General features: G+C 46.8%; 1 protein-coding gene across 3 annotated transcripts in view; it reads left to right on the forward strand.

The window, feature by feature from the left end:
* The window catches only part of LOC115090526, a 95565-nt gene that overhangs the window by 26652 nt on the left and 50282 nt on the right, over nt 1-18631 (forward strand). For all 3 annotated transcript variants that reach the window (XM_029599729.1, XM_029599731.1, XM_029599730.1), the window contains 2 exons: nt 8103-8229; nt 18142-18286. In XM_029599729.1, coding sequence (XP_029455589.1) covers nt 8103-8229; nt 18142-18286 — 272 coding nt within the window. The remainder of the gene's footprint in view (nt 1-8102; nt 8230-18141; nt 18287-18631) is intronic.

An 18631-nucleotide genomic window follows, 5' to 3' on the forward strand; every position in this document is an offset into this window, starting at 1 on the left:
CTCTTTGTCTTTTATCAGGGAATCATTAATTTTCCAGAACAGACGGCCACTCTCCGAATGCAGATTATCAAATTCCCACCAAATGGGTGCATGATCTGACCACACTATATTTCCAATTCCTACAGCCCTTGTACTACTCACAAGAGATTTATCAATAAGAAAATAGTCAATTCTGGTGTAGGTATCATGTGCTGCCGAATAAAAGGTAGTCTCTACCTCTTGGATTCCTTTCCCACCATATATCTGCTACTTGCCATTTAATAATAAAGCTCTTCAGAGCTCTTTGATCTGCTTTTGAGTAGTGACCCTGTCCTTTAGAGCAGTCCAGTATGGAATTGCTGATCCTATTAAGATTTCCCCCATTATCAATTTACTGCTCTGACATTTCAACAATTGTGCATCTATACGTTGTAGCACCTCCCTCTGCAACATGTTCGGGCTGTAGATATTCCCCTTCATGTCCCTATGGATCTCTTCGACTTGTACCATGAGATCTCTGGAGATCAAAACCCCAACTCCTGTGTATTTATGAGTAGGCGTGCTAGCCGCTAATAAAATATGGGCATACTGATGATTACATAATAATCTCTCATGCCTCTTCCTGAGATGTGTTTCTTGGAGAAAAATTATGGAGGCTTTCAAAGAGAGGGCTTCTTTGAACACGAGTTTGCGTTTAAGAGGCGTATTCAAGCCCTTTACATTCAGAGATATCACCTTAAGAGACATCATAACAATAAAATCTCCCCCCCATCTTTATAAGACTCCCACAAGACATTCCACCCCATCTTTTACCTTCCTTCCTATTCATTGGCCATTCAAGGATCTCCTGCATGTTCCCTGTAGCATATCTCCCTCCCCCCTCCCTCTCTCCCCCCTATTTCTGTATCTGCCTTTCGAATCCCCCCCCCACCCCACCTCTCCCCTTTTCTCCCCCCACCGGCACATCACTAGTGCCTCCTCAGAGAGGTCAACAGCCCATCCCCCCCATCCCACCCCTTCTGCCGTATGCACACATAAACTATAACCTTTCATAACAATAGCCCACATTATATGGTGCGTTTAACATTGTAACTTGGGAACAAAATAATCATTGAAAACTTGTGTTCAGGACTATACTTCAAGTCGTCCTATAAAGGATATATTTATGGTTCCAGGTCATTGGACTTGCGGCGCACTCTTGATCCCGACTTCCCCACCTGCTGCCATCGTGGACGCTCAGTCCCGTTATTTTTCTGGGTAGGGATCTCGTGTGTTGGGATGGAGAGCCCTACTGCTGCCAGAGTGGCTCCAGCCTCCGCTGTATTCTTAATACAGTGTGTATTACCCCCTGCTGTGAAGGCGAGGCCATTCGGGTATAGCCATCTATACCTGATGTTCTCTTTCGAAGGAGGGAAGTCACTGGTCTGAGTTCCCTGCGTTTTTGCAGCTTAACGGCGGCCAGATCTTGATAAAGGGCAATGTTGTTTCCTTCCCATGTAATGGTGCCCATTCGCCGAGCTTGCTGCATGATTTGTTTCTTCAACCGAAAACTGTGCACACATGCTGTAATGTCCCTGGGAGTGTTGGATCTTGGAGCGCGTAGTGCTCTATGTGTACAGTCTAGCACAATATCGCTGTCTACCGGTGCGGCAGCGTCAGCCTGTGCATTAAGCACAACTGTGCAAATCTTTCGGACCACCATGGCGACATCTTCATAAGCGTCTGACTCCAGCACTCCCTGTATTCTGATATTAGATCTCCTCGATCTATTTTTCCATATCCTCCAATTTCTGCATGATCTCTTCATTTGTATTTTGCAGGGAGAGTAAGTTCCGTTTTAATGCGGGATGTTTCCATAACTTGATCTTCCATGATGTTTTCCACGTCCTCAACATGGAGGCCATATTCATCATTCGCTGTACGGAACTCCTCCTCCAATGCCGCAGGCATATCATTTTTTATAGATTTTATGTCTTTTTGTATTTCTTGGAACCACATGTTGCGACTATCGCTGCCTGACATCTTCACTCCGCCCTCTTTACCTCTGTGGCGACTCCCTCCAGGTCTGAAGGACGGCTGGCTGCCGCGGCGTCTCCCTCCGGTGTTCCCGGACTGGCTCAACGCTGCAGATCCACCATGTTGCCTGAAGCCTAGGGCGCGCGTGCGCTCCGAGTGAAGTACCAGCAAGGGCGCGAACCTCAGGGGCGTTCCCCTGAGATGACGTCATCCACTTCCGATATTTAAAGGTCTCTGATATCGCTAACAAACCGAGTTAGCAACGGATAGGACAAGGTTATTCGGTTTCCCTACCTAAGCTACTCTGCCCCCTCGGACTTAGCAGAGGTACCCGCTCCATCGCTCTCTCAGAGCTTTCCCTGGAACCAGGTACTCACTCCTCGAGGGCCTATCCTTCCCCTCTCCTGAGCTCCCTGAGACAAATATGTGAGTGTTGTCATCTAAGTTCTGTTCATGAACTCTGCATACCCTGCCTACTTACTGTCTACAGTTTCTCAACAGCTCAGCCATTCAGGGATCGCTGTTCCAGTATCTAAGGGACTTCAGCCCTGCTGGGCACTTCAGCTCACTACTGCCACCTCTGGTGGTTTCAAGACCTGTTTAATAAAAGAACTAGTGTGTGTCTGTCTCCATACTCTAAGCCTAGCTGGTGGTCCCTCTTGGGATCTTCCCCCGGGGGTGTGGTCATATGCCACCGGCCCAAGGATCCACCCACTACTATCTCCAGCAGTCTATAACAACAGATTGCTACTCCGCCTACGGAATACATCAGATCACTACTCCTATCTGATTGCTTCTCCCATCAGCATAGCGGATTATGAAACCACAACCTAAAATCTTCTTGGTAGGTTCCGTTACGGATCGGGACTTATCGGCCTCCGCTAAACCTCCGCCAACTTTTGTTATCGGCTCCCCGCTGTTTGCCATTCTTTCTTCTCCCATCTCCAAAGTCTCTCGCAAGGCCGCAAATCACGATCCCCCGGCTTCATACGAAAACGCCTTTAAATCGATGGATTTTTTCTTAGATGTCATCCTGCGTATTTTAATGATCCCAAGTTACTCCTTGTATCGATCAATTCACATCGATGGTGCTGATTTGAAAAAGATTATAAAAAGGGTGAGGGAAGCTAGCGCCTTAAGCGACCATTTTGCAGGGATGAAATCACTTCTCCTCCCCCCAGGGTACCTAGAATCTTACGTGAGTTCAGTGTACAGTTCTGGTTACCTGTTTTTTAATACAGTTTTTCTAGTCAGTCCACAGTTGCTTTTGAAGAGAATACTGGCAGGCAAGGGTCACTGCAGGGCTATATATATACTGTGACGTCAGCTTGCTCCGTCTCCATCTGCTGGCAGGGGTGCATAAACCCACTGGTCCTGAGTCCATCTGTCTACACTGAGGAAAACAAAATTGTCAGGTAAGTAATTTTGCCAGGAGGTTACACAATAACTGGCAAATTTGGCAAATTTGGCAATTCTGCGCAGAAAATAGCAGAGGAGACCCCGGCATGCCGCGAACAGAGTGCGGCCCACGGCACACGCTCCGTTTGCGGCAAAGATGAAGGCCCGGCGCGCCGTTCGCGGCACATGGAGGCCTTCCCTTTTCGCCGAGAACAGCGAGCTTGGCCTTCATCTTCGCCACGAACAGAGCGCGTCCCGCGGTATGCCGGTGAGAGAGAATGTGTGTCAGGGAGGGGAGAGTGAGAGAGAGCATGGGGGGGATGCTGGTGAGAGAGAATGTGTGTGAGAGAGAAAGGGGAGGGTGACAGAGTGCATGGTTGGTAAGAGGGGGGTGGGGAGGGTGAGAGAGAGCATGGGAGGTAAGGGAGGGTGGGTGGGTGGGGGGGATGCTTGAGTGTGGGTTTCAGAGAGAGGGAGCCTATATGAGGAGATTGTGAAGGAGTGTGTATGTGTGTGAGAGATTGGGAGCTCGTGTGTATGAAAAAAGGATCATGTGTATGTGAGGGTGCTAGCCTGTGTGAAGGGATTGTGTATGTGTGAGACAGAGCCTGTGTGAAGGGCTGTGTGAGAGAGAGAGATAGGTAGCCTATGTGAGGATGTATGTGTGAAAGAGAAAGGGAGCTTGTGTGGGTGTGTATGCAAGAGAGAGGGCCCTGTATGAGGGGATGTGTGTGTGCTAGAGAGTGAGGGAGCATGTATGAGGGACACTCTTACAATGAATTTCTAAGGAAATTTCTAAGGAAATTCTGCTCAAAATATTTAAAATTCTGCAACTTTAAGTAATTTTTTTTCTGTAATAATTTAAAATGTAATTACTTAAAGACTCATGTAAATTGTGTTATTTTGACCAATATAAAGTTTGCAGAATTTTCAGTTTTTTTGCGCAGAATTCCCCCAGGAGAAAACTTTATAAAACTTTGCCATAAACCCGTTTTAAGCCAGGTGCTTTGCTGCCCTTGAGATCATGTCTCATCTGACCAACCTCCAATCCTGTAATTTTTCATTTGACAAACTGTTGTCCATCAGGAAACAGTTGTGGCAAGGAAATAGATTCCAAATAAGTAGCCACCTGTTCATTGGAAATATTCTTATCAGCTGCATAAAGCTCCTTATAAAATTGGGAGAAGCAGTCACTGATTTTTTTTGGGCATCACTAACTATTTTTCCTTGTCTATCTTTAATTTTTAAAATATGATTCATTGACATTTTCTCTTTCAGATGCCTGGCTAGAAGCCTACTAGCCTTATTACCAAATTCATAAAACTCTTGATTTGCCAAGTTCATCTTATGAGAGAGAGTCTCTCCAACTCTAGATTATTCAATGCAGGTCTTAAGGGTATAAGTTTTTCTAATACCCCTGGGCTCGGTGTTATCTTGTGTTTCAACTCTAACTGTGCTATTTGTTTCAAAAGAAGTAGGTGGTGTTCCTTTTCATGCTTGACAAAGGAAGCTTGAACTATAAGCTTACACCTAACTACTGCTTTCAAGCATTCTCATAAAGTAGCTGGAGGCACATCCCCAGTATTATTAAATTGCAAGAATTCTCTAATATCATCCTGAAGTTGTGCCAGAAAGACTTTATCATTTAGGAGGTTATCATTTTAATCTCCAAAAATGTCTAGATTTCTGCTTTCTGGTAATTCTCACACTGATCCAAACAGGAGCATGATCTGACCAAGTTATCTGTCCTATATCAGCATCGATAATATGAGTGACTAAAGAGTTATCCACCAGAAAAGTCTAGAATAAGAAGAATGTGAGAATAGTAATAAGAATTCTCAAGCGCTGCACATCAACTAAACCCCAGTCTCTTTAGGCATAGCCTATAATGTCTGGATTTCAAATAGTTAACAAAGTTACTGAAATATGGAATAACTTCTTGCTATCCAAAAGCTTTAAGGCTTTAGCACAATACCGGGAAAAATAATCATGTAAGAAACATAAGAAGTAAGTCTCTCTCGTCCACTCTCAGATGCAAGTATCTTTAGACAAAGATGAGCCCCTTAATTGCCTTCTCAATCTCCTTCCACCTTTTTCGACTCTCTGCCATCTTTCCAGGCCTTCTCTTGATGGTGAAAGGGGCCTTCCTTGGCTTGTTTTCTGTGAATTATGACACAGATCAGCCAGGATCATGCTGTTCTCCGCTGTGCCAACACGCAATGATTTCCCATTTATTGTGAAAGACATTCCAAAGGGGAATAGCCAGTGATATTTTATGTTCTGTCGCAAAATGGCTATTATTTCTTTAAATTTGCAATGTTTCTTTATCGTGGTAGGGGAGCGAGCTTGGAATATTTCAATCCTGTGTCCTCTCCATTGAATTGACCCACTCCGTCTTGCTTGCTGAAGGATATTCTCTTTTAGAGAAAACTTATGAAAGCATACAATAATGTCCCGGGGAAGTTTCCCCTCGGCTGGCCAAGCAAGCGGTGCACTCTATCTAATTCAATTAGGGGAATCTTTGCTGTTTTCTTGGCCTGCCCCAATATTTATGTACATATGCTGACCACAAATCTGATAATAGTCACCAAATTCCAGCTCCTCTGGCACCCTACAAAATTGGAAATTCCCCTGTCTAGAATGGCTTTCCAGATCTTCCACACGGTCTATTAACTCATGCTTGTCCTTCTCCAGCTTAGCAGTCGCCGTCTTGCAGTTCGTAAGCACCTCATCATGTGCGTCAAGCTGCACCTCATTCTCCTCTACCTTGCTGCCCAAATCAGAGAAATCTTTGTGCAGTTGGCCACTGTATCTAAGATCTCTTATTTGATGCTGAACATATCTTGCCACAGTTCCTGTGTCCATTGCTGAAAATTAGCTTTCGTGAGGGCAGTGGAGCTCTGACGAAAAGGCGTCAAACTCATTACTAGGTTCACAGCTCACTTCTGGCTCAACATCCTCTTACCTATCGCCATCACTGCCTGACTGCCACCTCCGTCACTGCTCTGGAGAAAGAATATTGCCTCATGTCTTATCAATTTCTTCCTCACTGACATTGTTAAGAATAGACAAGCAGCTGACTCACAGTAAAAATCCTTTATGATGAATTTTGCCAGTAGCTTATGAGGATGTATAAAGATTGCAGCAGGAGCCGATTTCTCAGGCAACCATCGAGTTGGATGACATCACTTCCCACCTAGGGGCCTCTCTTCTATGCCTCTGGGGCCAATGCGAGAGCAGGACTTATCGGTGCATTTTCAGATGTGAACAACTGACATTCGCCAGGCTGACCACTTACTGAACTTGGAGAAAGAAACAAAGGACCTGAAAAAGAGCACGATAACATCCTATCAAAGCCTTAATTGTGTGTTCACCTGCCTATGCATGAAGCTGCTGAATTTATGCGTAGGTAAGCCTTTAAAAGCAGCAGGGAACAAACACTCAGGGTCTGTCAATCGTTGCCCATCCAGAGGACGACCCATTTGAGTGCTGTTGCCGAGCTCCTTGCACACATGGCTGAGTGAAGGACTGATTCCCCCTCCAAGATGTCCCTGAATAAAGGAGCTGAGCGCAACTTGTTGCTGTCTAGTAACAAGGTGAAACCTTTCTTAGCTGTGGATGCCCTTGCCTGGAGAACATAATCTGCCACCTCAGAATTCGGAGGTCCAGACCACAAACTCAGACTGCGTTGAATGTCCGCTGCACTGGTGAGAGCTTTAATATCCCTACTAGTGGGTCAAAAAGATAGGTTTTGGTTAAACTCTTGTATGCATGTCTCTGCTAGAGGAGGTGAATCTAGCATTTTACTCTGTAATCTGATAAGCCGGCTGATCCATAAGCAGTAGTAAGAATTGTTTGTGTGTGTCCTGATGAAGTATCACGCTAGCCCTGTGTAACTGAGAAATAAAGTATTACTCAGACAAACAGTTTGAATTCTGTAAGCAGACATACAGGAGAAACTGCTGGTAAATAAAGGAGGTACACATTGGGGATGGAGTAGGAAATCCTAACTAATCTCCCTACAGGGGTAACCTGCAGAGAGCGGCAGTCATTACCCTTAACAGAAGGCATGGGGGTAACCTGCACAGAACAGCAATCACTACCCTTAACAGAAGGCATGGGGGTAACCTGCACAGAACAGCAATCACTACCCTTAACAGAAGGCATGGGGGTAACCTGCACAAAGAAGCAGTCGCTACCCTTAACAGAAGGCATGGGGCTTACCTGCACAAAGTAGCAGTCGCTACCCTTAACAGAAGGCATGGGGCTTACCTGCACAAAGTAGCAGTCGCTACCCTTAACAGAAGGCATGGGGCTTACCTGCACAGAACAGCAATCACTACCCTTAACAGAAGGCATGCGGGTAACTTGCACAGATCGGCGTCACTACCCTTAACAGACTGCATGAGGGTAACCTGCATGGAGTGGCAGATTTTACCATAAGAAGCTCGTGGGGCAGATTGGATGGACCATTTGGTCTTTATATGCCATCATTCACTATGTTGCTATGTTCAAATTTGATGGAACTGCTTCCCAGTGTCTCTGTTCGTCCATTTAAACATTGCAAAAGTCATGTTAGATCTTTAGCACTGCTTCCTTTTAACGAATCAATAATATCAGTTTTCACATTTTTTAAAAGCTGTTAAGAAAGATTGATTTTTGCTTACTTGATAACGCTGGACTTATTTCATGTTTCTTAATTTCTTAAGGCAAATTTTACCAATGGAGTATTCAGGATGGGGAGGAGCAATTAACCATAAATAATGATTTTGTATTAGAAGCTCATTATACACAGCCAGGTGCCCGTGGGATTTATCTAAATACTTCCAAGTATGGGTAAGTGCCAGCTGAGTGCTCTCATGCAACTTAAAACCAGAGCCCTTAGTTTGCTTTAGCAGATTTTTCAAGATTCTGTGGCAATTATGTGGAAAATTTGCAAATTTTGCATAAAGATTCACACCTCTACTATGCAAAATAGTTTTTTTTAAACCATTGACATTTGTTTTTAAACAATATTTAAACTATATACATATAAACAATGTAGCAAGTACAAAAATCTTCAATAAGTTGTATGTTTCAAACTTACTGTGATATGTCACTTTTGTTTTGAACTGAAATGGTGTAACAGTGGCTTAGCCATGGTTGGGCCTCGGTGGGCCTTAGCCCACACACTTTGAGCTCAGACTCCCCCCCCCCCCCTCCCCCCCAAGCATAGCATTGCCCGGTGTCTGGAGAAGAGAGGCCCTGCCTCAGGGCCCCCACGAACAGGTCAGGTGCTGCCAGTTGTGCACACCCAGTGGAGCAGCACCCAAAGAGGAGGAGGGAGGCTGGCAATCGAAGAGAGAAGTAGGCCCGTGAGGCTGCCGGTGGACCCCATCCCACTGTTGGCCAAGAAGAGAACCCCACTAGGAGAGAGCCTGCTCAATGTCTCCTCCTTGTGTGCCAGCTCTACGGAATTCCAACCTCTTGCATCTAGCATGGGCTCTATGTTGATCTCGTGATACACTGGGACCAACTGATTAGAAAATAAAACAGATTAGACAACAAAGGTAAAAAAATATCTATATTTTCACTTTCAATAATTGCAATACGCCTTCTTTGAGAGTGTGCATTTCTTATATATTTGTAATTTTGCTATTTCTTCAGTATTCCAGTGTTCCCAGAATCTGGTTTCTCAGGCTTTCCATTTCAGTTTTGCCTGCATGTTTATTTCTAATTTGTAGTCCCTTATTCTTTTTTTATTACATGATAGGATCTAAAGATGTGTATTTATAAACTGCAATACATATAAAAAATTAATACATATTAAAAAGGTATTTTTAATGCTGGTAAGTGCTTGAAATAATAAAATAAAAATATATTAAAGCATCACTCATGATGAAAGTGTTGAGCGACCGGGCCTGCTCACCTCGGGCTCCCCTCCATGAGCTCCGTTCCGGCCTCCCTAGCAGCTGCAGCCAGCTCTCGGCATCCCCAACGCCTACCCCGAACGCCTCCGTCGTTGCAGGCCTCTCAGCGGAGCTCTCGCAGGGGCTCTGCGTCCTCGGCCCCGCCCTTAAGCGCGCACGTGGCCAGTGCTCCTTCATTTAAAGGGCCCAGGGCAGGGACCTCGGGCCGGACGCCTCCTGATGACATCACATAACATCCTGTATAAGGCGAGGGCCTTCCCTCAATTCCTTGCCTTGGCAAACGGGTCGTCACACTTGTGTGAAGCTAGTTGCCGTCCTGTGTTCCTGCGTTGCTTGTTTCCAGTATTCCTGCATTCCTTGTTCCTGTGCCTGTTCCTGCGTTCCTTGTTCCAGTGCTTGTTCCCGTGGTCCTTCCTGTGTTCCAGCGTCTGTTCCTGTTTCCTGCTCCATGTTCCGCTACCCAAGTTGTACTTTCTCGGACTGATACACGGTACTGACCTCTGCTTGCCTCTGACCACGTTTGGACCGCTGCCTGGAACTGACCTCTACTTGCTACTGACCATGCTCAGACTGATACCTGGAACTGACCTTTGCTTTGGCTGACCACCCTGAGATGGATACCCTGGCTTTGATCCTTGCGCTCCATACGGACACTCTCCTTGCTTCTCCTGTGACCACCAGGCCTACCTGTTCTGACGCTACCCATGGCGTTCTACAAGCTAGACCACTAGACGCTGCCTATTCTGACCGGAGGACCTTAGTTTCTGTTCCGATCCAGTGGTCTCCGGTACTCTCTGTTCCAGTCTAGCTTATCTGTTCTCCACTGGCCGCTCACCTTTGCTCTTGGAGGGCACACCTCTCCGCTACCTCTCTGGGAGACCCCTAGAGGCCCACCTAAGCCCAGGTGGTCCGGGTATCCAAGGGCTCAACCCACAGAGCCCCCGGACTGTTATTGGTGAAGCTCCAGCTAGTCTCTGTCTCCTCGTGTGCTCCGCCTCCTGGCAGCAGGCGCCCTCTGGGAATCCTCAGAGAGCCATACCAATCCTGCGCCGGCCAAGGGTCCACCTCCAGCGCAACAGGTTACCAAGGCCATGGACTCGGCGGAGTTCCCCACCTTGCGGGCCATTCCGAGCCTGGTTACTCGTGTGCGGGAGCAGCAGCAATTCCTCGAGGCATTGGCCACCTCGATAGAGAGACTTCGCTTACAACTCGAAGAGTCCACCATGGCCAACCCAGGGACTCTAGCTAACAGCACTTCCTCTGCCTCGTCGCCCTCACGGGCACTGCTGGCCCTCCCAGCTCCTCCCCATTTCAGTGGGGATTCTCGTCTCTGCCTGGGTTTTATCAACCAGTGTTGCATGTAGTTTGAATTACAGCCTTCTTTATTCCCAGATGAAGTGACGAAGATCACTTTTATCTTATCCTGTTTGGAAGGGAAAGCCCTGGCATGGGCCTCCCTGCTTTGGGAGCATTCTGATTCTGTACTCCAGCAGCTCCTTCAATTCATTTCCACGTTCCGACGCACCTTCGATGATCCAGGCCGACAGGCAACCGCCGGCCACCATCTCCTCCACCTCCGCCAGGGGTCCCACTCTATCTCAGAATACACAGTGGAGTTCCGAACCCTGGCTATGGAATTGGGATGGCAGGAAGACTGCCTGTGGGCACTCTATCTCGATTTCCTGTCACCCGCTCTGAAAGACGAATTGGCAGCCCGAGAGATTCCCACGTCATTGGAGGACCACATTGCTTTAGTTGGGCGGATTGACCACCGCCTCTGGGAACGGGACCAGCAAGTAAAGACCAGCTGACGACTGGCCCTGGAACCACCTCGATCCGTTAATACCTTAAGGCCATGTATTGACTACAGAGGTCTGAACGCAGTCACCCACAAAGACCGGTACCCACTGCCACTCATCAGCAAGCTGATCGATCGGCTCCAGGGGGCTCAAATCTTTCCCAAGTTGGACCTATGTGGGGCCTATAATTTGGTCCATATTCAACCTGAGGATATATGGAAAACCGCGTTTAATATGTGGGATGGACACTACGAGTGTGTAGTAATGGCCCTTTGGGCTATGCAATGCCCCTGCCATCTTCCAGAGGATGATGAATGAGATCTTCCGAGACCTCCTATACTCCTTCACTGTAGTCTATTTGGATGACATCTTGATCTTTTCCAAAGATCTGGAATCCCATCACTCTCATGTTCAGACCGTTCTGCAGCGACTTAGGGACCACCATCTCTACGCCAAACTTGAAAAATGTCTTTTTGAGCAGTCTAGTCTCCCATTCCTGCATTACATCATTTCCAGCAAAGGATTCACTATGGACCCGAATAAGCTCCAAGATATTCGTAACTGGCCTCAGCCAGTTGGTCTACGGGCCCTACAAAGGTTCTTAGGATTCACAAACTATTACCGTCACTTTATTGCAGACTACTCCACACTGGCAGCTCCACTCACCGCCATGACTAAGAAGGGATGTGACCTCCGGGAATGGAGTCCCAAAGCCCAGTCCGCATTCCAGGCACTTAAGGAGGCCTTCCATACCGGCCCATGTCTCCACCATCCAGACCCGAACTATCCCTTTATTGTTGAAGTGGATGTGTCCGCCATTGGTGCCGGGGCGATCCTCAGTCAATATTCCACTAAGGGAGCCCTTGTTCCGTGTTCTTTTTATTCCCACAAGTTTTCACCTGCTGAACACAACTACACAATTGGGGACCGCGAACTCCTGCCGTGAAGTTGGCTCTCCAAGAGTGGCGTCCCTGGCTTGAGGGGGCCCAGCACAAGTTCACCATCTACACTGATCATAAGAATTTAGAACATCTGAAAGAGGCTCAACTACTGAACGCAAGACAGGCCCGCTGGGCTCTCTTCTTCGCACACTTCAACTTTGAACTATGCTACCACCCGGCGGAAAAGAATCTCCGCGCCGATGCACTCTCACGCTCTGTACAACCAGAAGATTACCCCCAAATCTCGAGCTCATATCATTGATCCAGCATGCATCTCCATCGTAGTTACTACCACCGTGCCTGCTGGTAAGACAGTGGTGCCTCACCACCTCTGAGAGCGAGTGCTTCGTTGGGCCCACGACTCCCGTCTCGCTGGCCATCCCGGCCAAGCCCGAACCCTTGAGATGCTCCACAGACACTACTGGTGGGCTTCTATGACTAAGGTCTCCCATAACTACGTAGACTCTTGACCTGTCTGCACTCAACAAAAACCGCCTAATGGACGTCCATGGGGGCTTCTCCAGCCCCTTCCTGCACCCACAGAACCCTGGACTAGTCTTTCTACAGACTTCATTGTGGAGTTGCCCCCCTCCAAGGGGCACATCATAATCTGGGTCATAATAAACCATTTCTCCAAAATGGCCCATTTTGTGCCTTTACCCAGCCTACCCTCGGCTCCTGAACTCGCCCGACTCATCCTGAATCATGACTTCTGTCTCCACAGATTGCCGCAAGAGTTCATCTTGGACTGTGGCCCTCAGTTCACGGCGAAGTACTGGAGATCCCTCTGCAGACCCCAATCACTCCCTGAAAGCTTTCCTCTGGTCTTATGTGAACGACCAACAAGACAATTGGGTCGATCTTCTCCCATGGGCAGAGTTGTCGCACAACACCCATGTTGTATCCGCTACTGGGACCTCTCAGTTTGCAGTGGTTTTTGGTCGGCAGCCCCGCCTGCCTCTTCCAGTCCCACTCAGCGTGTCATCTCCTGCAGCACTGTCCACAGCCTAGACCATCCGCCGGCTATGGGACCAGGTTAAAGAACGCCTCTGTCAAGTGGCCGATAGTGCCAAACGGGTGATGGACACCCACTGTCGGGCCGCCCAACTATTTTTGCCGGGACAGAAGGTCTGGCTAGGCACGCGGCACATCCGCCTCCAGCTGCCCTCTCAACGATTGGCCCCAAAGTATGTGGGACCATTTCCCAACTTACGCCGAGTGGCGGCTGTAACGTACCAACTGAAGCTACCGGCAAGTCTTGGAATTCACAATACATTCAATGTATCCCTGCTCAAGCCCCTGGTCTTGTTCTGGCCATTTCAGAGACCTCCACCACCCACTCAGCTCTGTGGAAACTGAGGCCACCCTCCAGGTCCGGGAGGTCCTGGATGTTCGCCGCTGAAGAGGATGTTGGGAGTACGTCCTGGTGTGGGAGGGCTTCGGACGGAGGAGAACTCGTGGAAGCCCTCCCACCACATCTTGGACAAAAACCTCTTTCGAGCTATCCATCAACAGCACCCAGAGAAGCCTAGAGTGGTAAGGGAGAGGCCTAGAAGGGCGGGTACTGTTGCGCGTCCTGGCCATGCTGGTGCCTCGACCGGGCCTGTTCACCTCGAGCTCCCCTCCCCGACCTCCATTCTGTCCTCCCTAGCAGCTGCAGCCAGCTCTCGACGTTCCCAGCACCTACCCCGAACACCTCTGTCATTGCAGGCCTCTCAGCGGAGCTCTCGCAGGGGCTCCGCGTCCTCGGCCCTGCCCCTAGGTGCGCGCGCGGCCGGCGCTCCTTCATTTAAAGGGCCCAGGGTGGGAACCTCGTGCCGGACGCCTCCTGATGACATCACATAGCGTCCTATATAATGTGAGGGCATTCCCTCAGCTCCTCGCCTTGGCAAACGGGTCGTCACACTTGTGTGAAGCTAGTAGCCGTCTTGTATTCCTGCGTTCCTTGTTTCTGTGCCTGTTCCAGTGCTCCTGCATTCCTGTGTTCCCATGGTCCTTCCTGTGTTCCAGTGTCTGTTCCTCTTTCCTGCTCCACATTCTGCTACCCAGGTTGTACCTTCTTGGACTGTTACACGGTACTGACCTTGGCTTGCCTCTGACCACGTTTGGACCACTGCCTGGAACTGACCTCGGCTTGCTACTGACCACACTCGGACTGATACCTGGAACTGACCCCTGCTTGCTACTGACCACACTTGGACTGATAACCTGGAACTGACCTCTGCTTACTACTGGCTACACTCGGACTGATACCTGGAACTGACCTTTGCTTTGGCTGACCACCCTCTGATGGATACCCTGGCTTTGACCCTTGCGCTCCATACAGACACTCTCCTTGCTTCTCCTGTGACCAGCAGGCCTGCATGTTCTGATGCTACCCACTGCCTTCTACAAGCTAGACCACTAGGTGCTGCCTATCCTGACCGGAGGACTTCAGTTCCTGTTCCGTTTCAGTGGTCTCCGGTACTCTCTGTTCCGGTCTAGCTTATCTGTTCTCCACTAGCCACGCACCTTTGCTCTTGGTGGGCACACCTCTCCACTGCCTCTCCGGGAGACCCTCAGAAGCCCGCCTAAGCGGTCTGGGTATCCAAGGGTTCAACCCACGGAGCCCCTGGACTGTTATTGGTGAAGCTGCAGCTAGCCTCTGTCTCCTCTTGTGCTCTGCCTCCTGGCAGCAGGCGCCCTCTGGGAACCCTCAGAGGGCCGTACCAATCCTGTGCCAGGCCAAGGGTCCACCTTCAGCCAACAGAAAGTATTTAGAAACCCATTGTCAGGTATACTCTTAAGGCATTATTTATCAATAAGAGTACAACTAGTAGGGCCTAGCCTGTATGTCAACTGTCCACCCATATTAACCTTGGGCCCCCCAAAAATATTCATTTCTGGCTACACCATTGGTGTAACCATCCTCTTTATATTTTCTTGAGAAAGTCCTTGGCATCTTTTGGAATATATGAGATTTTGTTTGCTGAAAATGCCCTCAATATCAGCAGTTTTTATAATGTTAATTATACAGAAAGATATGTGCACATATATTGGACACATGGTAACAGATTCATAACGATATTGAATTTACACAGTCAGCAAAGCTTCTATGAATTAAAATTGTCCTCTATGCCAGCTGTGTGAGACACCAGCAGTTGAAATCTTACAAAAAAGACATCCAGGTCTTTGTAAATGGTGTATGATTGACCACATATGCAAGTGCAAGAACCTTTTGTAGAAAGATTAATTTCTTGTAAAGGGACACGACTCCATCAAGGAATTATACCAGAATCATCTTTGGTTTGATAAGGATTTAAGAGATCTTTGAGAGAGAAAACATTGTGACTGCGTTCTCTGTCCACTCCAATTTCACCTTCCTTTTCTGTTTCCTTCAGATCAGAAGAAAAAGGGTAGAGAAGGGCAACAGGAAGAGAAGGAAAGGGACTGGATTAGGGAACAGAGTGCTACTTTCATTTGCTCCAGCCTCAGCCTCACCCACACCACTTGCTCTTGCAGGTTGCTTGCTGCTGGGTGAGTGGTACTGGAGAAGGAGCAGAGAGATAGTGAGTCTGAAGTCAGGCACCTTGTTGCTTTCTTCAAGAGGATTGAATTAAGGAGTGAGGAAACTTCATTCAGGAAAGTTGATTGTGCAGCAGATCGTCAATTATTTATTTTTTTATGGACATTTGGTATTCTGCCTCTTTCCAACAAGCTGGTTATGTGGTTTCTCCCATGACCACATAATCACAGGAACCAAGGGGTACTGCATAAAACCACATATTTTTATATAATCAATATATGAACAGTCTGGAACATTCTTATCTGCTGCAGGTCACCGTACTAGGATAGAGGAGACTGCAGCTTGGTATGCTGCAAGCATGAATTTAATCCCAGATTGCTGTCTGCAGAAAACTCTGTCAGTGGTTTGTCCCTAATACTACTGAGGCACTGCCACAGGTTCTGGCCATTTGCTTACATTCATTGCTGCAGATATAATAAAACATCATTTTAAAGCATCAGTACTAGCTGGATTACCCAAAATACAAACTTGACTGTTGCATGGTTTTCTTTAGTTTTATTCTTAGATCTCTTTTTTTTAAACTATGTATATTCTATCTGTTCACAATTTTTCAAGTACTATATTTGGCACAGGCCATTCCAAACAATAGTTACAAAAATATTTAACAAATCTGTACTTCCCATCTCATCCTGCCTCCCCACCCACCTTACTCTGTTAGGCATTGTTTTATTATTGTCCAAAATTATATAAAATTGATGTGATAACTCAACAGCCAGAATTTTAATATAAAAAACAAAACAGGTGTATCGTTATACCTTTTAGAATAAAAGGCATGTACATTTCATTATGGCCACACCTCCTATTTTTCCTCTCCTTCACCCTTTGCTGTTTCACTTTCCCATCCTTCCTCCCCTTCTGCCCTTTCTCTGTCTCCCATTCTACTGCCACCAGGCCCGGTGTGACTGGATGTGCACACCGTGCATTTGTACAGGGCGGCACACCTTGGGGGGGCAGTGATAGCAGCAGGAGAGAATGCAGACCTGCCAGTGGAGCTGAACCTGCCAGCAGCCAAAAATGAGGAAAGGCTGCGGCATTTTTCCATCTTAGCTGCGCGCATGCGCTCACAGCTTCCCCCCACCCTTCACAGGCCGGCAGGACCGAAGCAAAGACTAGCCTGCAAGGCTGTGGTGTAGCTCATCGGACAGTTAAGACAGCCTCAACACCAGGCGTCGCGCTCCGAAGGGGCGCGACAAAGGGGCTCTCCCCTTTGTGCACCCCTTCGTGCAAACCTTTGTGTATATGTAAAAATTTATTTTTATGTTTCCTTTGTTAACTAAGCTGTTTCATTGTATTCGACTAAGGAATTTTTTCCTGCTTTTTCTGTTTCACTGTAAACCGGCATGATTTGCATTTAATGCAAGAATGTCGGTATATAAAAGTTAAAAATAAATAAATACAGTCCAAACTTAAGGGAGAAGTAGGCCAGGGGGGTCATGGTGGAGCACATCCCACTACGGCCTGAAGTGAAGAGGAGGATGGAATGGGCTGAAGTGGAGCTTATTCCACCGTGGCCTGGAGAAAGGAGGCCGTGTTTGTGTGTGAGAACCTGTATTCACGTGTGTCTTGTGAGAGCTTGTGTGTCGGTTTCAGAGCTTGTGTAAATGTGTGTTTCTGTTTGAGAGCTTAAGTACATGTCTATGTGAGAGCTTGTATGCATGTGTGTATATGTATGAGAATCTGTGGGCATGTGTGAGGTACCTCCTTATGAATAACATTTGAATTCTCATTACATTTCTCACGTAAGTGTGCACTATGGAGGTGAATTTTCACAGAGTTACGTGCGTAAAAATTAGCACAAACACATGTAAGTAACTTGTACTCGTGTAAACTGCTATTTTGTAAACATGGAACATATGAGTGAATTTAACATTTCACGTGCACATATACATGTGGAAAAAAGTGGCAGTTTAGGAGAGTTCCAGGGCAGGGCCAACAGTTGCTATTTTATAAGACACACATGTACATTTGCCAACTCACTTGCGTAATTTTACACCTGCTAATTATCTAGTATAATTGATATCAGACTTATTTATTCATTTAAAATATTTGTATTCTGCCTGTGTTGAGTATATCATGTTATATGTAAGCGGAAGGAGTTCAGGCTGAAAATCCAATAGGATCTCAATGACCTGGATAAGGACTGAGGGGGGAACAGGTCGAGGAATCGGAGAAACTGATCGTGTCAATTACGCACACGTGTTTTAAAATATGACTTCCATGCGAAAATCAGGCTTAAAATGAGCAAGTCCTACTTTAATTTTGCATGCAAAGTATATGCGTATATATCTTTTAAATTGGTAGGGAAAGTATGCGTTTATTGCTTTGCATGTATTCATGTGTAAGCATATGTATACATGTATGTTGCAGGGTACACATATGCATTTTTTATAATTTGCACGAGTTATAAAATGCTATCGTAGATCTCCATGCGGCCATATATGCACATCAATATGGCTGCACGGATTTGTTTGAAAGTTATCCCCTGTGTCTACATTTTAACAATTTCTATTAACATCGTGCTTGTTTTATTTCAGTGAAATATTTCTTGATTTTGACAACATGAATATCTCTGGCACCAATTTAATTCTTTTGCGCCAGATCTTTCTTCCTTATGGCCAGAAAGAGGAATATGGCTGGTACTATTTTGATGACAGACGCTGGTGTGAATATGGCTTTCTTGTAAGTAGATATTTTAATACTTTTGTTCTAAGCTTTCTAACAAGATGTCATATGTGTTTGGTTCTTGGCATTAAAACAAAGGGACATCTGCAGGTAGTGTAGCGCTTTACCTGCAGAAATTGTCCTTTAGAAAAATATGCAGCCGATGCACGTGTAAAATTACATGCATGCACATTGTCTACGCATATGGGAGAGGCATTCTAGGGGATGGAGTCTTTTGTACATTTTGGTTTTATAAAGTGTGCGTGTAAATTCTCCAGGCAAATCTGTGCGCATTAAATAGCAGATGTAATTGTGTTTGGATAATTTTGCCGGGATAATTTTCAAAGTGATCGTGTGTGTGTG

Source organism: Rhinatrema bivittatum, chromosome 4 (genome assembly GCF_901001135.1).
Source record: "Rhinatrema bivittatum chromosome 4, aRhiBiv1.1, whole genome shotgun sequence".
Lineage (NCBI taxonomy): Eukaryota > Metazoa > Chordata > Amphibia > Gymnophiona > Rhinatrematidae > Rhinatrema > Rhinatrema bivittatum.